At 35.8% G+C, this 26996-nt stretch overlaps 1 protein-coding gene across 2 annotated transcripts; it reads right to left on the bottom strand.

Moving 5' to 3' along the window:
* Positions 1-5504: 5504 nt before the first annotated feature.
* Positions 5505-20955, bottom strand: LOC109020463 (alpha-L-arabinofuranosidase 1-like). 2 transcript variants are annotated; one of them, XM_035688937.1, is made up of 18 exons: positions 20731-20955; positions 20421-20635; positions 19926-19980; positions 19237-19451; positions 18825-18946; positions 18576-18729; positions 17882-17951; positions 16670-16815; positions 16511-16556; positions 16361-16413; positions 16044-16188; positions 14344-14459; positions 14133-14204; positions 13953-14056; positions 11853-11909; positions 11538-11739; positions 6345-6494; positions 5505-5958 (listed from the first exon to the last, which is right to left on the bottom strand). In XM_035688937.1, exons 2-18 carry the CDS (start codon positions 20601-20603, stop codon positions 5809-5811), a joined length of 2040 nt encoding a protein of 679 aa, XP_035544830.1. In that variant the 5' UTR covers positions 20604-20635; positions 20731-20955; the 3' UTR covers positions 5505-5808. The 2 variants fall into 2 exon arrangements, with proteins under 2 accessions (XP_035544830.1, XP_035544831.1); XM_035688938.1 differs by lacking the exons at positions 5505-5958; positions 6345-6494 and having other exon boundaries at positions 11634-11728.
* Positions 20956-26996: the final 6041 nt, after the last annotated feature.

The following is a 26996-nucleotide window of genomic DNA, read 5'->3' on the forward strand; positions in this document are numbered from 1 at the left end:
TTAGTTGGGACTCTCTTTAGGAAGCATATAGAAACTTTTTGTATTCTCTAGTACAATAAGCATGTAATAATTAATATTTGATGCATGCTAAAAAAAACTAATATTTGATGGTTTGCAGAGTAGGATGACGAGGAATCAGATACAATAGAGCTCCAAAGGGTTATTGTAAGATATATATGATATCATGCGAGTCCTTAAAATGCTTGTATTAAATACCATTAGTGAGTTTGTCCATGATTTAATAGTATCAACATGTTGCACTTATGGGCATGAAAATGCACATAGTGATATGCCTAAAGGGTTGGCCTTTAACCGTAAGTTCCACACTCTGATTGTCTTTACTTAATTTGTTTAAATCACTTAATTTTGTTAATTGTCATGTCCTCAATATGTCTTCTTTTACAATTTGCAATATATTCAACTTTACTACTTTTATGGCTTATAATGTTCTACTTAAGTTTGGTTACTAGATCAGTACTTTGTAATGATACTTTGTAATGATAGCTAGTTGGCTACATTAGTTTGAAGAAATAAGTGATAGCTGATTGGCTTTACTGTACCCTTGAGTCATACCTTGAATTGTCCATTGACAATATTGCTCTGTTTGTTGGGAAACTTGATTTTGGCTTTCTTTGATGATAAAGAACAAACAAGCCCCGAATTTGGTAGCTTTTAATAAAAAATTGCATTGGTCAAGAAAGAAAGGTAGATTTATCACCCTATATAGTCTATAACGATGCATCCAAATTAGGTCTGGGATGTGTGCTGATACAAGAAGGACGAGTAATTGCCTATGCTTCATGGCAATTAAAGAACCGTGAACAAAATTACCCCACCCATGACCTAGAGCTAGCAACTGTAGTCTTCACACTAAAGATATTGAGACATTATTTATATGGGGAAACTTGTGAAATTTTTACCGACCATAAGAGTCTCAAGTATTTGTTTAGCTAAAAGAATTTAAACATGAGACAAAAAAGTGGTTAGAAAGAATTAGTGACTACCAGTGCGAGATTAAATATCACCCTAGGAAAGCTAATGTGATAACTGATGCCCTAAGTCGAAAGGTAGCTGATGCCCTAAGTCGAAAGGTGCAAACAAAAGACCACTGAGAATGAAATATCTCCTAACTAGCATGAGGAGTCTGCTAACAAGTAGTGTTCAGTAAGATGCAACATTAGCCGCCCTCCAAGAAATTTCGCCTGTGGAATGGAAAGAGATTAAGGAAGGTTAGCTAAGTGATGAGGACTTGTTAAGTCTACGACAAAAGATTGAGAAAGGAGGACCAGAAGGATTCAAGATTGGTGAAAAAGGAATATTGTACTTCCGAAACCGGAAGATAATTCCAAATGATTCAAAGATAAAGGATAAGATTTTGAAAGAGGCACATTAGATGCCTTACACGGCTCATCTAGGTAGCACAAAGATGTATGAGGACTTAAAGCGATGCTTCTAGTGAGAAGATTTGAAAAGAGATGTGGCAAGATTCGTGGACCAATGTTCTGCTGTAGAATGGTTAAAGTAGAACATCAAAGGCCAACAAGAGAACTATAGCCTGTATCGATTCCCAAATAGAAATGGGAAGACATTGCCATGGATGTCGTGATTGGATTGTCAAGATCCACCGTAGGAAACAACTCGATTTGGGTCATTATCGACCGACTAACCAAGAGTGCCCACTTCTTGCTTGTGAATAATACGAATTCAATGGAAAAGCTAACCAAGCTTTTTGTGACAAAAATAATCCATCTACACAGAGTTCCTAAGACCATTGTGTCAAATAGGGACGCTCGATTCACCTCTAGATTTTGGCAGAACCTTCAGAGTACAATTGACACAAAGCGGAAATTTAGCAGTGCCTATCACCCTTAAACAAAAAGGATGATACAAACTTTAGAGGATGTCCTAAGGGCTTGTGTGCTACAGGGAAAAGGCTACTGGGAAAGACAACTACCCTTAATTGAGTTCGCCTATCACAATAGCTATCCCACTTCCATTCACATGGCCTCCTATGAAGCTTTGTATGGAAGGAAGTGTTGGTCTCCACTCTATTGGGAGGAAGTAGGAGATGGAAGAATATATGGTCCTGAGATACTTGGAGATATGAAAGAGCAAATTTAACTTATAAGAGAAAACATGAGGATAGCCCAGAATCGGCAAAAGAGCTATGCAGAACACTGAAGGAGAAAGCTAGAATTCTACATAGGAGATTCAGTTTACCTCAAGGTATCTTCCATCAAAGGCGTAGTTTGCTTCAGAAGGAAAGGCAAATTGAGCCCAAGATACATTGGACCCTATGAGATAGTGGAAAAAGTTGGGCCCGTAGCCTACCACCTAAATCTTCCCGCTGAGCTACAAGGCATCCATAATGTATTTCATGTATCCTCTCTGAAATAGAGCTTTGGTCAACAACCTGTAGCCGAACCTATCATACAAAGAAACTTTGGTAAAAATATTGGACTGGGAAGAAAGGGAACTCTGAAACAAAATGATTACCTTAGTAAAGGTGTTGTGGCAGAACCAAGACGTACAAGAAGCCACCTGGGAGAAGGAAAGGAATATGAGAACTAATTACTGGTATTTTTTTTAGATTAATTGAAATTGGTTGTATTGATTTGTTGATGTTTGTATTTTATAAAGTGCGGTGGGAGATATTTATATTTATTCACTTGTACTAACATTTTGTTTGATGATTTTCTTTTTCTATTTTTCTAACTCTACATAGTATAATGGCATGAACCAAAACATAGCCAATAGATAGGACGCACCCAGACGAGATAGGGCACGAATAAAAGCTAGAAGGAGGCAACGATGTTAGGAAGAGTTAGACTGAATGATAGCGTCATATTGGCAAAATCGAGAGAAACTAGAATACCAGAAAACCCATGTGCTAGACCATGATAGAAAAGGAAAACTGAGTATGAAAAGAGCCCTACCCCATGGGGAGAGACAACCACCATCAAATACTTTGATCTAGGCGGATGAAACCCGAAACAGATGGCTACAACGAACTAGGAAGCACCATAAGTCCAACCAACTAGAGTCTAACAGAGCAGCCAATCAATGACAACCACTAGTGCCCCGTGTCCCCTCACTCTACACCTCGGAATCTTTTGATTCCTCAGGTCACCGATACCGATTCATGGAAGGGGGAGTTCCGGGATTTGACAATTAATTTGTATTGGAACTTAGGGATCTAAAGAAGGAGGTCAATATGTATTATTACCCATTCATCAATGAAATAAGGTATTTTCCACAACAAGAAGAGCCATATGATGAAGAAGTTGAGTCTCCAACTAGTTCCTCCGAGACTTAGACCCAGGTATGCCCTTCTAAACCTATACCTTTGTACTGATACCGATTTTGAGGATGAAATGTCATTTTAAGGGGGGAAGGATGTAACAACCCACCCAAAAGGAATACCATAGGATGAAAGCCCAGGGTTGACAAGACAAGTAGCTCGATTAAAAATTTACTCAACATGAGTTGAGTTACCAACTTAAAGACTCCTAGAGCCCAAAAGCTCAAATATAATGTCTAGGTCGTGAAGGGCCTAGGACTTCAATAAGGCCCAACAACTAATGAGCCCCTAGCCCAATATAAGTGCCTAGCATAATCAAACCCATTGCAGCCCTAGTAGAACAGCCCAAGCTCAATGAACACAAAAATCCAAGAAGAGAACCCATGAAACAGGCCTAAGTCCTAGACAAAGTCCACTGCTAAGCCCAACCACATGGGCCGAATACCCTTAGAAGCCCAGAATCCATCTTAAGCCTAACCCTTCATCCAAAATCTAAGACCAAGGGAGTTTCCAATTTAGGAAATCAAGTTGGAAGAAATTATGAGGATGCCATCCATTGGAAGTTTCCTAGAAGGCGCCTAGAAGGAAGATTCCTTTGAACTTCCTCGTTCCACTAAAATTCCAAATTTAGACTCACCAATTCAATAATCATGAAGGACCATCCCAAAGAGATATATTTTTTTTTTTATAACAAAACATCACTTCATTCATCAGCTTAACTGAAAAACATATTACATAGCTACAAGAATAACTATGCAATAGAAAACAGAAAAACAGATTACACCAACTCATGGTTTACTACTTGCTGTACACAAGGAGGAACTTCCTCAAGTTCATACAAGTCTTCACTAATAAGAAGAGAATTTTGTGCTAGGAGGTGGGCTGCTTTGTTGCCGTCCTGCTTGGTATCAGTTGTAGTCCACTCTATAAAGGTAACCAATAGTTGTTTTGCATCCTCAATTGGGAGACCACCATAGCTCCAGTCAATGTGGGATGTATTGAGTAGGTTTACAACCTTCATGGCATCTCCCTCAAGGATGAATTTTGTCACACACAACTCTTTGTAGAAAATTGTACATCATCATAGCATAGGCCTCTCCACTAAAAACGCTCAGTTTCAATTGCCTTTTGGCTTGGATGGTGCCAATGACCTGCCCAACACAGTCCCTTAAGATGCCTCCAACGCCAATTAGCCCCTCAGCTTCATTTAGAGCTGCATCCAGTTCATTTTATAAGTTCCTACAGGGGGCCTTGCCCATTTGACAACAGTATGTAGTCTAACTCTTGGCATAACTAGGTCCTCACTATTCTGGCTTTGTCTAAAAAGTTATAATTCCCTCCTAACTTTGCATATAAGTAGACTAGGGTGCATAAAGCCTTTACCATGAATGAAATCATTTCTTCTGGACCAAAGGAACCTTGTAATCATAGCCACCTCCACAAGCCTATTTTCCTGCAATGAAGTGACCATGTGGTCCCAGATCCCTTTGAGAAATGAGAGTTTAATACTCATTTTTTTGAACCTGTCGACAACCTTGGCTCCATACATCTTTGGCAGCCTCGCAACTCCAGAGTACATGTTTTGATGTCTCAACTTCAGTTTGATAGATTGGGCATGTATTTTCTGCCACCACCTTCCTTTTCAACAGGTTATCCATAGTAGGCAAACTGTCATTGCAAGCCCTCCACACAAACATTCTTACTGCAATAGGGACAAGCAGTTTCCAGATGCCTTGCCAAAAGTTTGATTGCATGCTATTTTGAGATGGCCCTCCTTCTGATCTTGACTGCAGTTCTCTATGAAGGTGATAGACATTTTTTACTCAGAACATGCTATTCTTCGTGTTGTGCCAAACTTGTTGATCCTCTATTCCACTTAGACTCATTGGAATTGATTTGATAATCTCAACTTCATGAGCTGAAAACAGATTAATGAGCTGGAATTGATTTTAATTAATGAGCTGGAATTAATGAGCTCATGAGCTGGAATTAATGAGCTGGAATTAATCTCAACTTCATGAGCTGGAATTGATTTTAATTAAATATTCTACGTGTTGAGTCGCCCATTAAGGAAGAGTCTGGCCCAGACATGAGGGGAAGTCTTAAGATAAAAAATAAATAATAAAATCTACTTCTTCCAATCAGAGTAATGGAATGGAATGGAAATGCAGTGTGCCTGGGCATATTCAAATGAACTGCAAGATATAATTTCATCACCAAGAATAAAGACCATTCACACATATACTTACAAGCATGGAAGGCAAAAGCAACGAGCTTGATATTACATAAAACATGAACTGCAAGATATAATTTGATCTCCAAGAATAAAGACCATTCACACACATGCTTACAAGCATGGAAGCCAAAAGCAACGAGTTTGATATTACATAAAACAACATGACATTCCAACAGAATAGTTGACATGCAAGGATGCTGCCATCTTTTGTTGGGTTATTACCTTTATTTCTCAAAAGTACAGTAGTACTTGATATTCATCAGTTAATACTTTAAAAAGATGATCTAGAGAAATAATCAATTCTTGCAGTTCTGAGGTCGCTTGATCCTTTTAACAGATCAAATGAAGTGAGAGAATATGGAAGAAGTATGACATCCATGTCCTTGCCAGCATTTTCAAGTGGACTCTGGGTCGGTTTGACCTGTATACATACAATGGAAGACAAAAAGTTTATACTGGGGAAATATTTTACCCATATTTTATTTAGAGCTATATGTTATTTCCCCTTTGTCAACTTTACTATTCAACAGAAAATATTCTTTCTCCTTTGCCAGTTTTTCTTCTCCTTTTTTATTTCATACTACAATTTTTTGTTTGTAGTAGATTGTGGGAATCATGAAACCATGTATAGACCAAGAGATATGATCCTATATATATATTACATTGGCAAGAACATGTGAAGTAAGGACAATCTAAAAACTTGCCTACAAAATAGCATGTAGAAGTATATCTGAATATCCGGAGAAGCCCCCGAACAATTCAGAAGACACGTTTTCTAATCTACTGAAAAAGCAATTCCGTAATTACCTTATTTGGCTCATTGAATGAATTCTCATCCATTGGATTACCAGAGGTGAGTACGGTCTTTGTCGACCCAGATAACAGTATTGTGGAGTTGGGCTCCAATCCATCCACACTTATCTTGAGATTAACTGTGTCATTCCAAAAGTTCACAATCTGCAAAAAAAATAAAGATAAAAATTATCTCAAATTAATAGCAGTGCCACATAGATAGAAAAGTCAAATTCCATTCAATTCCAAAAGCGTAAGATGTAGCTATCAAATTCAAACTAACTAAAGAGCTAGAAAAATAATTTCTCTGCCATTATCAACCACATGTATGCAATAAGACAAGATATTTGTGTAAACAAGTAACCGGATAATGCACCTGAACAAAGTAAAATTTGTGAAGATGTTTGAATTGGAAGGTGCTGAGAAATGGGGTAGGATGTTGAATAATAAACTTAAATAAAGTTGTCTTTTAGTATATTGATGAACTAGAGTCTAGGTTCATCTTGGAAGAAGTGATTCATGTATTTGGGGTATTCATGTACTTGGGTATTCATGTACTAGGGAAGTTCATGTATTAGAGTAAATGCTAGGTGAATCTACAAGCCTATAAATACCCATGTATGCATTGGCACAAAGCAAGCCACTTGAGAAGTAATTCACTTAGAGAAATTTCAGAAATAGTCTCTCCTCTCTTCCCTCTAGAATAGAATATCAGTTTTTCTCTTCCAACAAACTGGTATCAGAGAAAGTCTTTTCTAGATCCTGAAGATGGCTAACTCGACGTTTCCGTTTCAATTTCCGCATTTGACAAAGGAGAATTATGATAATTGGTGCATTCGAATGAGGGCTTTGCTTGGATCTCAAGATGCATGGGAGATCGTAGAGAAAGGCTATGAGGAGCCTAGAGATGAAGCTTTGTTGAGTTCTAATCAAAAGGAGGCTTTGCAAAAGTTGCGGAAGAAAGACCAACAAGCTCTCACGCTCATCCATCAATGTTTGGATGAAACAATGTTCGAGAAAGTGGCCAATGCCACAACTTCCAAGCATGCATGGGAGATCTTACAAAACTCCTATCAAGGAGTTGATAAAGTGAAGAAGGTGCGGCTTCAAATGCTACGAGGTGAGTTCGAAGTCCTTCGTATGCAAGAATCTGAGACGATTGCAGATTATTTTTCAAAATTGTTGGCCATTGTGAATCAAATGAGGAGATATGGAGAAAAGCTAGAAGATGTCCGGGTGGTTGAGAAGATTCTTCGCTCATTTCATTCAAAGTTCGATTATATTGTGGTGGCTATCGAAGAGTCAAAAGACTTGGAGACGATGACGGTTGATCAACTTATGGGATCTCTCCAAGCCCATGAAGAGAGACTTAAGAAGAAGAAGGAAGAACCTATTGAACAGGTTCTCGCCACAAAACTCTCTGTAAAAGAGAAGGAAGAAGAGCATGATAGAAGTCAACGAGGAAGAGGACGCGGACATGGACAAGGAAGAGGAAGAAGAGGACGAGGACGAGGAAGAGGCGGACAAAGCAATCAAAATGCCAACCATGAAGAGAGAGGTCAATCCTCAAGAGGTCGTGGAAGAAGAAATTACTCAAGGCAGAATGGGAGACAATATGATAAGTCCAAAATCAAATGCTATAATTGTCAAAAGTATGGCCACTATGCTTCGGAATGCTGGAGTTCTCCTAGCAATACTGAAGAGAAGGCGAATCACGTTGAAAATGATGAAACGGAGCCCACTTTGCTACTAGCCTACAAAGGAGAAGAAACTAGCAAATCGAATTTGTGGTATCTTGATAATGCTGCAAGAAATCATATGTGCGGAGACAAAAGCAAGTTCGTGGAGCTTGACGAATCGGTGAGTGGGAATGTCACTTTTGGAGATTTGTCAAAAGTTCCCATCAAAGAGAAATGTACGATTCTAATTCGGTTAAAAAATGGGAGCCATCAATTTATGTCAAATGTTTATTATGTTCCAAGTATGAAAAGCAACATTTTGAGTTTGGGGCAACTCTTGGAAAATGACTATGAGATTGAAATGAAAAATCGTAGTCTTTTTCTAAGAGATGACAAGAAAAATTTGATTGCTAAAGTGTCCATGACAAGCAACAGGATGTTTTTGCTTGATATTCAAACTGATGTGGCTAAGTGCCTCAAAGCTTGTGTGAAAGATACGTCTTGGCTTTGGCATTTGAGGCTTGGGCATGTGAATTTTGGTGGATTGAAGTTGTTGGCTCAAAAAGAGATGGTGAAAGGCTTGCCGCCTATTGATCAATCTAATCAACTTTGCGAAGGGTGTCTTGTTGGCAAACAATTCCGGAAGAGCTTTCCAAAAGAATCATTTACAAGAGCAAGTGAGCCGCTCCAACTTGTTCATACTGATGTTTGTGGACCGATCAAGCCTTCTTCATTTGGTAAAAATCGATACTTCCTCCTCCTCTTTATTGATGACTTCAGTAGAAAAACATGGGTATATTTTTTGAAAGAAAAATCTGAAGTGTTTGGTGTTTTCAAAAAATTCAAAACACTTATTGAGAAACAAAGTGGCTATGAGATTAAGGCTTTTAGATCAAATAGAGGGGGTGAATTTACATCTAATGAATTTAATGAGTTTTGTGAAGCACATGGGATTCGTCGGGGTTTGACGGTTCCGAGATCACCTCAACAAAATGGGGTGGTTGAAAGAAAGAACAGAACGATTCTCAATATGGCTCAAAGCATGTTGAAGACGAAGATGATGCCTAAAGAGTTTTGGGCGGAAGCGGTTGATTGTGCTGTTTACTTATCAAACCGTTGCCCTACAAGAAGTGTAGAGAACTCAACTCCCCAGGAAGCATGGAGTGGAAGGAAGCCAAGTGTTTTCCATTTGAGAGTTTTTGGAAGTATTGGCTATGTGCATGTGCCCGATCAAGAAAGATCCAAGCTTGATGATAAAAGCAAGAAGCACATCTTCATCGGCTATGATCAAAGATCCAAAGGCTACAAGCTTTATAATCCAATCACTAAGAAGATGATCATTAGTAGAGATGTGAAATTTGACGAAGAAGGTTCGTGGGATTGGCGTGATCAAGAAAATGAAAGATATGATTTATTTCCCTTCCCTGAAGATGAAGATCAAGGAAATGATGTACGAGAACTTATGACACCTCCTCAATCACCAATAATTCCTAGTACTCCTTCATCATCTTCTTATGGAGGAAGTTCTAATGAAAGACAATCCCGAATGAGAAGTCTCCAAGATCTTTATGAGGTAACGGAGAATTTCAGTGATGATCTAACTCTTTTTTGTCACTTTGCCGATTGTGAACCAATAAGTTTTGAAGAAGCAGTACAAGAGAAAAGGTGGAGAATTACCATGGATGAGGAAATCAAATCAATCAAGAAGAATGATACATGGGAATTGACGACTTTACCAGAGGGACAAAAGCCCATTGGTGTGAAGTGGGTTTTCAAAGTAAAGAAGAATGCAAATGGAGAAGTAGAAAGATTCAAGGCAAGATTGGTGGCCAAGGGATATAGCCAACGTCCTGATATTGATTATGGAGAAGTCTTTGCCCCCGTTGCACGATTAGAGATGATCCGGATGATTATTTTTCTTGCAGCTCAAAAGAAGTGGATGATTTATCAAATGGATGTCAAATCGGCTTTCCTAAATGGAATCCTTGAGGAAGAAGTTTATGTAGAGCAACCTTTGGGTTATGTGGTCAGAGGGCAAGAAGACAAAGTGTTGAAGTTAAAGAAAGCCTTGTACGGCTTAAAACAAGTTCCAAGGGCATGGAATAGTTGAATTAACAAGTATTTTCAGGGAAATGGATTTACCAAGTGCCCGCATGAATATGCACTCTATGCTAAGGTGCGTGAAAGTGGAGACATTTTACTTGTTTGCATATATGTTGATGATTTAATTTTTACTGGAAGCAATTCAAGCATGTTTGGAGAATTTAAGAAAGCTATGATGAGAGAATTTGAAATGACCGATATTGGTCTTGTCTTATTATCTTGGCATTGAGATCAAACAAATGGAAGATGGAATTTTTATCTCTCAAGAAGGTTTTGCAAAGGAAATTCTCAAAATATTCAAGATGGAAGATTGTCAATCCGTGAGCACCCCAGTTGAATGTGGAGCGAAATTGTCCAAGCATGAAGATGGAGAGAAGGTAGACCCCACAACATTCAAGAGTCTTGTTGGAAGTTTGAGATACTTGACTTGCACAAGACCTGATATACTTTATGGAGTTGGACTTGTTAGCCAATATATGGAGTCACCAAGCACAATGCATTTCAAAGCGGCTAAGAGGATTTTACGTTATCTAAAAGGTACTATTGATTACGGACTTCTTTATTCATTTTCTAATGAATTTAAGCTTGTGGGGTATAGTGATAGTGATTGGGCCGGAGACTTGGATGACCGGAAGAGCACTACCGGTTTTGTGTTTAATTTGGGAAATACGGCATTTACTTGGAGTTCTAAGAAGCAACCAATTGTAACGCTCTCTACATGTGAAGCTGAATATGTTGCTGCGACATCTTGTGTTTGTCATGCAATTTGGTTGAGAAGGTTATTGAAGGAACTACTCATGCCACAAGAGGAAGCCACAGAGATTTTTGTTGATAACAAGTCGGCACTTGCATTGGCGAAAAATCCAGTTTTTCATGATAGAAGCAAGCATATTGATACAAGATTTCATTTTCTTCGAGAATGCATTGTCAAGAATGAAGTACAAGTCAAATTCGTGAAGACCCATGATCAAGTTGCAGATATTTTTACGAAGCCTCTCAAGTATGATACTTTTAACAAGTTGCAGATGTTACTCGGAGTTACCAATAATTAAGTTTAAAGGTGGGTGTTGAATAATAAACTTAAATAAAGTTGTCTTTTAGTATATTGATGAACTAGAGTCTAGGTTCATCTTGGAAGAAGTGATTCATGTATTTGGAGATTCATGTATTTGGGGTATTCATGTACCTGGGTATTCATGTACTAGGGAAGTTCATGTATTAGAGTAAATGCTAGGTGAATCTACAAGCCTATAAATACCCATGTATGCATTGGCACAAAGCAAGCCACTTGAGAAGTAATTCACTTAGAGAAATTTCAGAAATAGTCTCTCCTCTCTTCCCTCTAGAATAGAATATCAGTTTTTCTCTTCCAACATAGGAAGCATTGCAGTATAAAAATAGTGAGGTCATTAGTGAGGAAGCACACCTTTACCCTTAGGTAACTCTTGTTATCACCCGAGTTTTCCCACATAATTGCAGATGCAATAAGCTGGGAAGTGGATGTATTTGTTTGGAGTGTTGAATGAAGAACAGTTGCTGAACTCGACTCCCTGAAAAAGCATTGCGCCCAGTAGCTTGGTGTTCCATATAGCTGTGAAGAGTTAAAGACAATTGCATCTGGATTCCACCTTAATAGAAAGTTTTTTGATCTCAGTATAACAATTATATAAAGGTGGGATTTTCACTTTCAAAGTAAAATATATGGAAAATTATATCATGATAAAATTTTGAGAGAAATTACCGCCTGTCATTGTCATTCACAAAAAGTGGTGCGTAGCTTGCCATGCTAACTGCATCACTGCATTGAAGAAGAAATGGAAGCCCTTAGCAGGTTTTCTTTCTGATTGGTGTTAAAACTTTTACAGGTATAGAAGCTAATTACTTGCAAAAGAAATTGACGATCAAGATCCTTAATTTATGCACACAAACCCATCTGGAAACTCCAGGATTTAGGGACGTTTAAGAGACATAGCATTGTCAATTTGGGAAAATTAATGCAAATTAAAGCAGTTTATATACTCTACTTAGTACTTATTTGTCAAACTAAATGGGCATAGGTTTCCATTTTACGTTTTTTTCCCTTTCTAATATACTTTTACTATTTTGCTTTCTCTTTCACTATACTAGAGACCTGATTAGAAGCTAATATTTTCATTTTCTGCAGCTAGTACATATCGCACACATCTCCATAGCATGAATTTATAACTACAAAAGGCTCAGGCTCGAAGCACTAGCTTGGTTAGCAAAGCATGAACAGACACAGAAAAGGAAAGGCCAAACACTTTGGCCTAATGGCAAGAACCCTCACAAGATGTGGGCTCCACATCGGATGTCTTCTAGAATAATGGTTCTTCACCCAACACTCCTATCTGGTTGTGCTGTTGAGCGTTACAGATTCCCACTTTCCTCAACAAAAGGAAAAGCAAACAAAAGAAAGAACAAAATGAAAGCAAGAAAGAAAAGACACAGCTCCGCAAAGAATTCTATTTCGATTCCACTCTATTTGAGAATCCATGAATTTTACGCACCTACAATGATGGGAAAGGCAAATAACTAGCGAGGTGGTAGATCTATAAAAGTATCTTACAAAAAATTTTTACAAACTGAAATAACTCAATGTAAGACGTCAGATCTACTTAACAATAAAAAGAGTTTTACAATTTGACATACTAAATCAAGCCATATCAATTTGTAGGTTTACTTTTGCAGAATTCTTTTGTAAACCAAGCATTTCTCCTAATGAGCCAACCATGTTTGCCTTCATTAGGACAGGAGGTCCCCGCCATACACCTTTGTTTGAAGCCATATCATCCATTAACTTCCAGCTATCATTTATACTATCACACCCTCTATACTATCACACCCTCTATACTATCACACCAATCTATTGTCTTTTGGGTGGCACCTTTTGTTTAAATCAAATAACTCTTTTGTTAGCAATGCCTTTGTTGCACACGACCAGACCATCTTACATGATGTCATTCTTGCTACTAAGGCTTTAGGATGGGCTTTTATTTCCCTTTTTAACCAAAAACTTGAAATGTTCAATGTTATTGAGGAAAAGTGTTAAAGGAAACTTGGGGGAAAATGAAGAAAGATCATGCATAGAGAAGAGAAATTAGGAAAATATAAGGAAACTTTTGAAGGAGACCTCAAGGAGAATATAAAATGCAAACAAGTTCATTATTAATGTCATTTCTCAAAGAAAAATAATTTAGCAACATTAATTTGCCTTATTTACATCGCCATATAAGACAATGGATTTCTTATCATAGTTAATGTTCCCACTTATTTTCATTTTACCACAAAAACTATAAAGGTATTGACCATTCATTAAGAACCTTTTGCTATTAATGAATGGGAATAACAAATTCGGGTGACAATAAGCTTGCAAAACTTGTATTGGCTGTGGTGCAGTTCCATGATCAAGATGAATCTATTTGTAGCTTAATCAGATAAAATGCCTAACTTCACCACTAGCTATGGACTATAAGTTTGCAAGTCATTAGCAATTTTAATATCAGTGGACACTGGACTAGTCTCGTTAAACACGTCTGAATCATATTCTTAATGACTTCAGAACTACATACAATTCATGTCAGGGAATAAATGTTCATATGAGAAAATAAACATTTTTTTAATAATAACGCACATGTTTAATTGGCTTTTAGAACACAATTCTAACTTTAGAATAGGCAAAAGACCAGGGAAAACTCAGCATCTTCTGAGCATGGTTCCCCTAAAGAACGCTTTGGAGGAAAAATGAATCGTCAAATTTGGACTGAATTGAAGTAATTGCGAGGACAAATTCACAGTAAGCAAGTTCAAAATTACATCAAACCTGTTCTGTTCAATTCCAATAAGGAATGCAGCCTCGGCCAGTGCTGCTAAAATATTTCCTTTGCCAGCAGTTTTCCCATTTACAGCATACTCACTTACAAAAGCCTGATGCATATCAATGAAAACCCTTTAAGCATTTGATAAAATGCATATATTATATAATACAAGGACAACATCCCACCTTTGGACCGTCACGTGATGCAAGATCAAACTGATGAGCCATCGAAAACATGTCCTTGGCAGATTTATAAACCTAACCAAAACACTAGAGTAAGACGATTTTGTCCCTCTTGCCCAACGAAGGACAAAAGACATTCATATCATAAGACATAAAAGATCATTGAAATGGCTCCATTCACATATCAATACAAGAAATGAAGATAGAATTTTACATGATAATCATACAAATCTGCATGATCCAACTTTTGAGAAAACCTGTCACAAGTTGTGATGATTTTGATGTCTGGATAAGCCTTCTTTATGGCATCATAGAACTTGAGGTAATTTCCTGGTCAATGAACAATAAAAGAATAAAGAAAAGAAAACAAAGAGTAAAGTCATAAATCAGATGCATCACTCAGAATCTGTATTGCAGTGGCAATTTGTTTTTTCTTCTGAATCCTTTGGTTTCTAAATTTTTTTGGAAGGAATAATGGTTATTGCAATAACTAAATTATAGCACACATGCAGTCAGTCAAAATAAGCAAGCAGTACAATTCACAATCCACTTGGAAACCATAGTTAAAAGTGTTTTTCTGGAAGCACTCAGCTTTTGGTGCACACAAGTACAAAGGAAAAATAAATACATCCATCTATCATTTCAAGAATTCAGGTACTATATCTTCCCATGGCTAACTTTCCAGTGAGGCAAGTAAAATATGAAAACACCTCCATTCAATGACGAGAGATTTTAAAGGTGATGTTGCTAACAGAAGCTTAAATGACAAAAGAGAAACTTCATTCAAAAAAATGTTTTTACAGGAATGAAGCATCATGGAGGGAAAGAAAGCTGCAATGAAACCGTTCTATTTGTTAAAGGGAAATGCTAGGGAGCCTGAATTGGGCTCCCATTTATCCTTCCCGTCTGAGGTGTAAAGACCAAATGAACTTTATTTTTTTATTTTTTATTTTTGTTTTCTCTCTCACCCGTGGCCCCTCCCCTTCCACTTTTTGTCTTTTTTTTTTTTTGTTTTCTTTTTTATTTCTCTCACCTGCCCCTCCCCTCCCCTCTTCTTTTCTTTCTTTCCTCCCCTCACCCATACATTGTTTCTTCCTCTGAACTAACATTGCAGGTGGAGGATATAACCAAGGAAGATTAATCCGTAGGCAACAATGGTTTATTCATTTCGACTTTGAGGTACAGCATATAGAAGGTAAAAATAAAATATATATATTTATATAGAAGGTAAAAAGAACTATACTGCTGATTCACTTACTAGAGAACTTGCTAATGTTTAAATTGCAGGTCTCCCGATGGAAACCCTCAAAGAGGAAATAGCAATTCTTGAGTTTGAACTAAGGATTAAACAACAAGAAGCTGAGACAATTAGCCAGAAGCTACTTCTGGCTAAGCTCAAGCTTAGAGCTTTGGAGAAATCCAACACCATTAAAAACAACATAATATTTATAAATCCTTTCTTCAGCGTTAAATGCTGTAGAAGGTATTTCCTTGTTCAAGCTTGGAAATAAGCTTGTTGAAGCTTCTCTTCCACTTCCACTGTTAACAGTAGTTTGTTTATTGGTTTCACCAGTCTTGCTGGGTACTTCCTTATTTTCTGTTGCTGATGCAACTCCACTGGATTCAAGAGGTGAGGGAGGAAAGAAAGAAAAGAAAGAAAAGAAGAGGGGAGGGGAGGGGCAGGTGAGAGAAATAAAAAAGAAGACAAAAAAAGACAAAAAGTTGGAGGGGAGGGGCACAGGTGAGAAGAAAACAAAAATAAAAAATAAAAAAAAGATAAAGTACGTTTATTTGGTCTTTACACCTTAGATGGGAAGGATAAACGGGAGCTCAAAACGGGTTTCCTAACATTTTCCTTTGTTAAATAATAACTAAGAAAATAATAACAACAACATTAAAACATAAATGGGAAACCTTGATAATTCTTATTCCCGCAATCCTCATTCCCAAGAGCAAAATGTCTCAAGTCAAAAGGTTCTGGATGTCCTATTGCAGCTCGCATAGAACCCCATGTAGAATTAGGATCACCTCTAGCAAACTCAATACTATCGAGGGCTTCCTGTAATCAAGCCATTTATCATCAAAGAAAAAAAATATTGACTTTTTAGCATCAAAAAGTGAGGCTGAGTTGTACAGAACATGAATTGATCTATGAAACTCTGTTATGGTAAAGGGTGATTGAGTATCAACTTGATCAACTTAATGTAACAGGAAGCAACAGACTCGCATACTTGCACAAAAGGCCTGATGTTGGAAGTACTAACTTGATCATTAAGACTGATACCTGTAGAATTGTTTGATTATATAAAGTAACAAAACATATATTATTCAATTACTAGATTGAAAGTAAAACAGTTAGAATCACAAGCATGGTGAAGTACCAATATTGAACACCCATACTGGCAATGCACCTAAGTCCTCAGTTAGCTGCAGAAAAGAAAAATAATGTATTAAAATCAGCTCAAGAATCATATAATGGAACATTCTCAGGTGATTAGTAATGCTAACACTCCACCCCAAAAATTAAAGAAAATGCCTACTTGGAGAAACTCAAAGTAACCAAGTCCATCATCCGTCCAGTACATCCAAACATCACCAAAGTGCCCTGGTCTCTCCTCCCAGGGTCCAATGGTTGATTTCCAACGAAATGCATTTTTTAACCTGCCACCTTGAACAAAGCAGCCACCTGATGCAATAAAATTTGGAGGGCAAACATCATTATTTAGGTAGTAAGTTCTGAGGAATAAAACAATATTTATGTAATAACAATTAATTATGTCAAGCCTTGCTCAGTCAATTAACAAACAGAAAAAGCCCAATGTACATGCCAAAATTTACTGCACCTTTATAACCATTTTGAAGCTGCTGTTTCTTTTTTGATGGGGCGCAGTTGGAGGTGGTGTTGGTAACAAAGATATAGAGGATAGAATATGACCAATCCAAAAGGTCTCATGAGTTTCTTGCTCATTTTCTCACAGAAGTTCTTGGACAAATTTATGATTAATATTGGAAAAGAAATCAAATGTATAAAGAAAAGCGAAAATGGGGAAGAACACGGAATAAAAAATAAATAATAACAACAGCTTAAGATTTAAAGTTGGGAGCATCTATAAAACTTAAGAAAGACTCCAAAGAGGCAAAAAAAAAAGGGTGAACTCAGACCCGTTGAACAAAACTTCATGAAATGTCACGAGTTCACTCATGGATTCTCCACACCATCAAAAGCACTCCTACTAAGTAATATACTATATAGTCTTGGATCAAGAAGAGAAAATCTTGATACAAATAAGGATTCAAAAACAATGAATGACCATATGTCTAAAGGGAAGATGTAGATAAAGTATTATGGAAATATAAACTTCAGCATCACAAATATTACACTCAGAAGCCTGTATAATGCAGTCTAAATGTTCCTAAGAATAACTAATACAATCTGAATTGAGAATTGTCAACACATATAATTTATGCTTGTTAAGATATAAAATAAATAATAAAATCTACATCTTCCCGTTAGCTTAAGCTTTTGGGACAAGTGTTGATTTCATATGGTATCAGAGCAGAAGTCCTGAGTTCGAACCCTGACTCTACACTCTATCCTATTTAATTAAATATTTCAAGTGTTGGGCCACCCTATTAAGGGAAAGTCTGGCCCACACGTGAGAGTGAGTGTTAAGATATAAAATAAATAATAAAATCTACCTCTTCCTATCAGCTTAAGTTTTTGGAACAACTAAGGATTTCACAATGCTCACCTGGAAATCTGATAAATTTTGGTTTGAGATCTGCCAGCATTTCAGCAAGCTCACTTCGGAAGCCATGTCCCTGTGCCAAGACAGATTTTGTTGAAGACTAACAAGACCTAAAAGGAATGCATGAACTAGGCCATAACAAGAGACTCTCGGTGAGCATTAGGGTAATGCAGCAGATAATTACCACTTGCAGTGACTGCAAGAGACTCTGTTGTTACATTCTGGGAAGACAGAAATATTGCAAACAATTTCATTTGTGTAAGATTTTCATTTTTGTAAATTATCAGATTACCCTATCCTAATTATTCTTGTTTTAGCAAGGAGTAGACAGTCAAGAAGTCAAGATCATGCTAGATGACTTCACCATAAATTCCCATATCCAGATTAACGATTCATTATTGAGGCAAGGGGGTCGTAAATGAAGAACTAATCATCTTAAACCATCTTATATTCAAAAATAAAGGGAAGCAAAGGATAGCTCACAGGCAAAATCCATGGACACCCCATCACATAAGATGGACAGTAAATTCACTGATTATCCCTCAAGAAGGCATTCAACTCATTCATTAATAAACTTCTATCATAATTGTTTTACGTGTACATGTATAATCTGTCTTATATATGTAAACAATCCACAGTTTGAGTGCATGCATAACTCGTGTAATGACCATATATTACTTCAGAAAGAAACAGATACCTTATATGTATCATTGGGCATAGCTGACACTTGGTCAAACCAAATGACTCCTTTTCTGGTTGTAGTCAATTGAAGTCTTGCATTAGGATTTGTGGCATTGGCTTCCAACAGGACCTCCATCTTTGTCCAATTTGAGACTTGAGAAGCAGAAGCTCTGAGAGGCAGTCAAATGTATTTCAAAGGATGCATAAGCACTGTTTGTTAGATAATATTTACAGAACACTGAAAGAATGTACAAATGGTGCTCACGTTATGTCATGAGTTGCCAGTGTCTCCAAGCCATTTGGGCCCGTCAATGACACAGATACATTAATTGCTCCTGATGAACGAACATACAGAACCACGTTGTATTTCTTTCCTTTCTCAATATTCTGAAAGAAAAAGTAAGTGAGTTTGTCACAAATCAGAAATTTGAAAGAATAACTTAGCAGAATTATGATGATGCAGGACGTAGCATCTTGTTGCCTAGACCCCTAAAAATCCTAAAACCCACATGGACAGTAAACTGTGTTCTAACATTCAAGATTTTCCCCAAAAATGAAAATTACGTTCCCTGCACACAGGATTAAACTTTTTCACTATTCAAGATAAGGTGGAGAGAGAGAGAGAGAGAGGCATTATGCAAATTAGTGATATTGTCGTAGAAAAGGTGTCAACTTACCATGCCCCAGAAGCCCGGGTTATAAACACCAACGCCCCCAGCAGGACAGATATTGGTACCTTCTGTGTCACATAGTACCTCCATTCGGAGTGCAACCTTATTGCGCTCAAAACATGATGAGTCGTCAGTGGACAGTGTAAGGGATGAGGACTCATTCCCAATAATAGACCAAGGGTCAATGTTTGAGGGGATATTAGGTCCCCCAGCTTCAAAACCTGGAAAAGAAACTTTATGAGAATCCCTAACACTAAAATATAAAGTTGAGATCTTGAAATTCAAAAGCTGGTTGAATAAGACAATATCAAAGTCATAATATTTATTAGGAAAGTTCAACAAGCGTATTTTTTTTCTTGTTTTTGGACACCAATGCTAAACCAACAGCCACATGGATAGTTGGATCCTAAATATAACTTTAAGAATATCAAAATTATAAATGTTTTAAATATCTCAGTACTGGAGACTAACAGAAGCACTGATTCCACTGGGTCTCTCTCTCTCTCTCTGTGAATTTCAGTAGATGCAGTTTGCTATATGATGAAGCATGTCAAAATCTTCTTTTACGATTGTAAGGGTGATCTTGTATTTCAGTTTGAACACACAAATGCCCGAAATCAAACAGAAATTAAAAGTCGATTTCTTCTTCATCAAACTCTTTTGTACATTGGAAGTTTAGAGTATATAGAAATGACCTCTGTTGCTCACAAGCTCTGCCCACAACCCTCCAGCACCAGCATGGTTAATCTCCTGCAGAAAAGCATTTGAGAGAATGAATATTCACCCTACTCACAAATTGTTATTATACACACAACCGTTGAAGATTCATCATACACATCACGCGGGCTCACAAATGCCATACTAATTTAAACCACTTGTTTTAGCTTTAGAGACATTTCATAAGTGGGACCCATTTGAAAAAATTCAATTTTTCTTGGTGGGCTTCCATTTTTTAAAGAACTGTGCGGAGACCATAGGGTGTGTGCACAATTGCACGTGTAAAAACTCGAAGCACAACAAAGTTACAACATAGACTGCATCTAGAGCACAAGCAGGAATTCAATATAAAAAACAAATTCGAAAATGATTTAAAAAAAAAAAAAGCAAAAAGAAAGCAATAGAGACAACAACATACAAGAAACTCAAACAGCGTTGAAGAGGATGTTCATAATTCCAGGTCGACAACTAACCTCAAAAAATATACCAAAAAGTGTTTCGGGTATTGGCCGTCCCAATGCTTCAGAAGCATTTACAAGAAGAAATGCTGTTTGGTTGGCGTCATCTCCAATAGAAAGACATTGAGGCACAAAAAAACTCCCAATGAAAAAGCAAAGCAGAAGAACACTCATGTAAGGAACATTGCAAGAACCCATCTTGTCCTCAGCACATCCGCTCTATTCACAACCTTATAAAGAGAAAGGAGATTAATTATTCAGTTATATTCAGATGAATTCAAGAGAAAAGGGAGATAGATTGATAGCAATTACACTGGACTGATACCTCACAAATTTAGTTGAAAGCGAAATTTAACAGCTGAGAAAGTCTAAGAGCGAGGAGTGACAACAGTGTTGTTGGAAGTAGGAGCTTCACTGTTTTTTGTCTCTGCCGGAGTTTATTACAACAAGAGCTTTTATAGTTGGGTTAAGAGAGAGTCTTTGCCTTGCTTTCACGTAAGCTGCTATTTTTCAGGCAGTGGATTTCAAGCTACAGCGACTTCCTCGTTTGTTTGTGGACCCCCCCGCCCGCGATTCTATTTTCCGATTCTGCCTGTCTTGTATCTCAGCTCCATTGATGTGGTGTTTGTTTCCAATCATCTAAAAATTTAGTTCCAACATTCTCTTCGCGATCCACACTTTCAAAGGGATGCTTGGAGAATTAATTGAGAATTTTGTGAATAGTAATAAAATTATTTGAGTTAAGATATTTTATTAGATTTTGAAATATGAGAGAAGAAAAATTTAATAAAAATATTATGAAATTAAAATATTGTTAGAATATAATTTTTTAATATAATTTTTATTTCAGGAGTTGAAAAAAATGAATTATTTTTTATATTATATTTAGAAGTTTGGAAAAGTTGTAATAATTAAGAAATTATTAGATAAATAAGTTAAAATTTTGAAATTGAAAAGTATTTTTTTCTTTTTAGTGATGTTTAAAAAAAAATGAGATGAGATGAAACCATTTATATTCTCAGACACCTAAATATTACAAATCAATAAGATAATAGTATTGTCTTTTTGTATTCTTTTCGAAAAATTAGTTTTTCGTAATTTTCAAAATTCAAGAGTGGTTTTTGCACTCTTGCTACTAAAAATGACATTTTAACACTTTAAAAAAAAATTAAATGTTCAGTAATTAGGCTCATGACACTACAAGAAAACTACTTATTTGTGGCTAGTTATTTCTTGCGAAAATGACTATTCCCTATTAAAATGAGTCTATTTTTATCGCAAATATTCATTGTCGTCGCAAATAATCCGTTACAAATACCTATTTTTCTTGTAGCATGACTAGGATCAACGGTACTAAATAAGATATGACATAATTTTAAGAGTCAAATCATATGTAGAGTAAGAATTTTCAAAATTTGCAAATATAATTATAGGGTTCCAATTGCTGCCAGTTTTAATAATTAAGATACTCTGTAATATTTATTATTATCAAATTTAAGATATCAAACAAATGGTTGAACAATCTCACCTCATCCTAATAAAATACAAGTATAATAGAATTAGCTACAACATATTCTTCTTCAATATTGAGGATCTTATTGCAAGAAACAAAGAAATTATTGGTTGTTTTTTAGGAATATCAGATTCAACATGTTAGTAGGTTTGGAAATGAGGCTGCTTATGGACTCGCCCGACATGCTTGGTCTGTTGAGTCTATTGAGATGTAATGTGATAGTTTTCCAGACTTTATCTCTCAAGTAGTTTGGCTTGATAGTTGTTCTGTAATTTTTTTTTTTATTAATATTATGTTCTTATAAAAAAAAGTAGAATTAGTTTTTTATAAAGCTGTTTTCAATTACAAAACGGCCACTTGATTATTACTTTTTGAATTAAAAATATGAGGAAATAGTAATCATTCACTCTTGAATGTTTCATACTCATGAATCTTGAATGTTTCACACTCGTTAGTAAAGCATTGTTGACAAATTAACTAGAAGAACATTAATTGTTTTATGATGCGTTGCGTTCACTCCAAGACAAAGCATCCTATACTTTGTTTATTCACATTCTTTCATTTGGGGCATCCATCTCATGATCAGGCCATTTTGATAAATCAAATGTGCCCTCGAAATCTCATCATGTATTTTCCATTAACTAGGATAGACGGAAATCCTAAGACACTGTCCTTGTTCAAAACTATGATAATACAGAGTTTCTAAACAGGAATTTCACAATTAAGCAACCAGTTGCAAATAACTCTAAAGCTGCGTTTAGATGTTGAGTTGACTTAAGTTCTTTATGATAAATAGTGAGTTGAGATGGTAGAGTGAGTTTTATGAGGTTCACCTAAGATGAGTTTAAATATGTTTGGATGTTAAGATGAGTTTAAATGTATTTATAGGAAGTTGAAAAAGATTATGGATCTCATGTGTAAAGAAGTGTTAAATTGAAAAAAGTTATGAATCACACGTGTAAAGATGTTTTGAGTTAATATTAGTTTAGTAATTTAAGAGTTGAGTGTTTGGATGTTAGACTTAACTTAAAATTAAACTGAACTGAGTTGAACTCAAATGAGTTTAACAACCAAACGGGACCTAAGAGTGAGGTGTTACTAGTAAAATACTTTAACAACTAAAACAACATAAAAAAACACATTTAAAAAAAATTGAATTTGGCCACCACGGAGGCACCCTACGAGTAAAAACTCTTTGTGGTGGTAGCTTAGGGTAAACAAACGAATACAGTGAATTGTATAATAGCTTAGGGTAGTGGACTAGGTGACTAATCTAAGTTCTAGTTGAGGTTGAGTAGGCCAAAATTACTAACATGGCATATTTTATCATAGTTAGGGCAACCATTTGAAGATATTTATGAGCTAACAAGAGTTGGTGCTAAGTGATGATTAATAATACTTTCAACAAGACTTACATATATGGCAATAGTTGCTTCAACTTTTCACAAGTGTTAAGATTATTGTTTACAAAAATGAGATATATTTTTTAAGCAAATAAATATATAGAACATCAAACAAGAACATAAAAAAGAGGGTGGGGAGCTCAAAAAGCACCTCATAACAACCAAAATAGTGACAGTTTTTTTTATTGGCGCCGACTATCCGAGAACAAAGTCCCCACTAATCTTGAAAATGCACAGACCTTCAACAATAAGTTTCCAGCAAGTGTAACTTGGGTAATTTAGGGGAAAGTTTTCCGAGTCCGATGACCCCGAGCAATTGTTTACACCCAAGTGGACTTGAATCTTAGACTTGGAGGGAACATACCACCAAATCCAAGATTTTTACCACTTGAGTCAACCTCTAGGAGTTCAAAATAGTGTCAATTAAAAAATAGAGGAAAAATAAATTAAAATGTGTGTAAAATATGGCCACGGAAGCATTATCCCATGGATAGAGATCCTCTAGAGTTTTTGACCAAATTCTAAGATCAAGACTAAAAAAGATAGACACATAAATAGCTTTCATAGCACTTATTGAACATTTAATTTTGCTTAAGTAATTCACTTGTGCAACCATTACTATTGTGGGAAAAATCTTCATGCATCTATTTCTCTTTCACTTGGGCAACCCAATTCTCATCATCCTTTCACGATCATCTAATGCCACATCATGGATGATGAAATTGGGATGATAAATAGATTTTTTTTCTTGTTGAAAGGGCAAAGCTAGCATTTCATAGAACGCCTCACTCACTCAAAGTTTGTACAAAAGATTAATAAAATAGTGAGTGGATGAAAGTGGATACATCACCCCCAACAAATTTTGAGTTTTTTTTCACGGTTACGTTTTTTGGTCAGAACAAAAACCATCACAAAATGGTATTTTAATTTGATATTATCACAAATCTGAATTTTTATGAGGATTATGTTTTTGTGACGTTTTTGTTTTATGTGTCATAAAAACTATAAACTGCTCATGTAGTGTGACTAAGGCATATGACAAATGGGATTGAAAATTTACACTTTCCTTGGAGTGTTCTCAAATTCGGATTAAGATTATTCTAATTATTACATCTCCACTCCTTTCTTTCCATTTGTAATAATTAAATAGGGACTTACAAAGGTTTATTGAAGTCCTCACGAGTGATTAGCTAGCTATGCAAATGACCATCATTTTTCTTAACATAAATAATTTTTATAATTTTAGAATATACAAATCTCATGCATTCATCTTTAAAAAGATGAACAAATATGAGATTTACATGAAAAAAATCTACTTTTTAATAGTGGATCTCATTTTTCTAAAAACAATATACAAAACTTGCACGGTATAAGATTATATCTAACATTACATTTTTAGGAATGATTTGAAAGATGATATGCAATCATATGAACAAAAAAAAAACTCGGTTTCTTTACACTACACATGCAGCACACCTGACGTACCTGCATGGTGAGGGAACTCGTTTCTGCATTGCATGTCCGCAAAAGCTCCAAGCCATCGTTTGTTACTTCGTGAATACCATCGAATGTAACTATGTATTTTATGATCATGCTCTAAAAGATACAACTATTCATGGACAGAAAATGTCGATCCGGATGCAATCCCTTATATAAATATATATATATATATATAATGAGTACTTGTATAAAAAATATGGAATCTGAAAAAATAAAGAGAGGAGAATTAATGCATGCATGCCCCTGTGGGCAAGGGCAGTTTTATGGGTGTAATTCATGAATATATAATAGGAGTCCAAAACATGTAAAGTGGCTAGATACAGTATAAATAAAAGTAATGATACAAAGACAAAACTTTTTACAAATTTTAAAAATGAAAATAAAAAATCAGATGATCAGAATCTTAAAAATAAATAATATCTCAGTATTCTTCATGATAAGAAGCATTATCGTATTAGCTAGTTGTAAAACGAATTGTAAAATATGTGTTGCAGCTTCTACTTATATCAAACATGCATTATTTTCCAACCCAAAAATCATACTTCCAAACCAATGTCAATCGCATTGTAAACGTGGCCATATTTCAAACTTATATAGTTTATGTTTGAGAATGCGGTAGGAAATATAGTATAACTTTAGAACTTATAAATTATAGCTTAAGTAATTAGTTCTACTAATAAAAAGTTATAAACTTTTTGATGATCATATGTTTAAAATACTTTCAAACAAGTTACATTTGTTTGGAAACAAATTAAAAAAGTACTTTCTAAAGTAGAAATGATGATCATTTGATTTTTTTTAAAGCTTATGATCATATTCTTATAAGTTTAAAAGTTTTAATTATCTGCAAGTTGTATGAGTATTTTCGCTCATTGACAGTCTTTTTAAAATCTGAACTACATTTTGGACTATTCGCAAAATTGCGTTTAAGGAAATATTTTTTTTAAACGTACTTTTTAACTTATTTGAAATTAAGGGCCTGTTTGGGGTCAAGCAAAGTGCAGTTGGTCCGAAGAAGGGCGAACAACACTATGTAAAAAGCCTTGGTTGACACAAAACTGCACATGGTGATAAATGATTTTTAACCCTGGGACCAACAAGCAAGAACTGTGTTCACCATGCTAGGGTGAGAACGAAGAGATAAAGAGACTATGGGTGTAAATTCAAACCGGAAAACCGGCCCAGACCGGACCGGTTTTGAACCGGTCCGGTCCGAAACCGGTTTTTAAAATGTAAAAACCGGCTGATTCCGGTCCGGTTCAGGTTTCGGGATTTTTTGGCCCGGACCGGACCAGTTCATTAAAAAAAATAAAAAATAATATTTTTATATATAAGTTTTATACAAAATATTTTTTATATATATTAAATATTAATATATATAAGTTCTATATATAATGTATAATTATAAATTTTTATATGAAATTTTATATATAATATATATATTCATATATGAAATAATTTCTTATTATAATTTATAAATTATTACATAAAATGTTAATACTAAATCACTAAAAGTTTATAACTAATACTAATATATAATTTATAACTATACCAATAGTCTAATACTAATACTAATATATAGTCTAATATATTAATAAAAGTATAAAACAGTTTTTTTTTTAAATCAAAAAATTTTTTTTTTATAAACAAATTTTCAATGACAAATTGTGAAATTTACATTTAAAAAAAATCAAAAAATCGGACCGGACCGGACCGGAAACCAGTAAAACCGGAAGTACCGGTTTAGGAGGGTAACCGGTGCGTAATCGGTTTTGAAAAATACAAAACCGGTACATACCGGTTCGGTCCTAGATTTTATCCAAAACCGGACCGGACCGGTTACACCCCTAAAAGAGACTAGTAGTTTTAGAAAAGGACGGTCCGCAGCAAAGGGTGAGCTATGGGCAAGGGCGAATACTAATCAAAAGCCGAGTAAAGATCAAGGATAAGACCGATACAGATGTAAGAGCTCTTCATGATAATGAGGAGATGCTCAGAGGCGGTAGGTGTCATACGTAGAGGCCCATAATCTATCCGAGACATTATGTCTGGAGTAAGCTTGTGGAGAAAAAGATTATGGACCTGTAGGCTATATCGTATGATCTCAGAGGTATGGTCCAGCACCATATCGAAGAACCTAATTAGGGGAAGGACTATGGGATTGGACTCAAGGTG

Source organism: Juglans regia, chromosome 3 (assembly GCF_001411555.2).
Source record: "Juglans regia cultivar Chandler chromosome 3, Walnut 2.0, whole genome shotgun sequence".
Lineage (NCBI taxonomy): Eukaryota > Viridiplantae > Streptophyta > Magnoliopsida > Fagales > Juglandaceae > Juglans > Juglans regia.

What these genes read in the sequence shown, in the direction of transcription:
- LOC109020463 (XM_035688937.1), bottom strand. Translation starts at nt 20,603, where the DNA reads ATGGGTTCTTGCAATGTTCCTTACATGAGTGTTCTTCTGCTTTGCTTT. An exon ending in CATCACGTGACGGTCCAAAG is followed by an intron (nt 14,057 to 14,132) that starts GTGGGATGTTGT and finishes GATATGCATCAG; the next exon opens with GCTTTTGTAAGTGAGTATGC. An exon ending in GTGAATGACAATGACAGGCG is followed by an intron (nt 11,740 to 11,852) that starts GTAATTTCTCTC and finishes CTTTCTATTAAG; the next exon opens with GTGGAATCCAGATGCAATTG.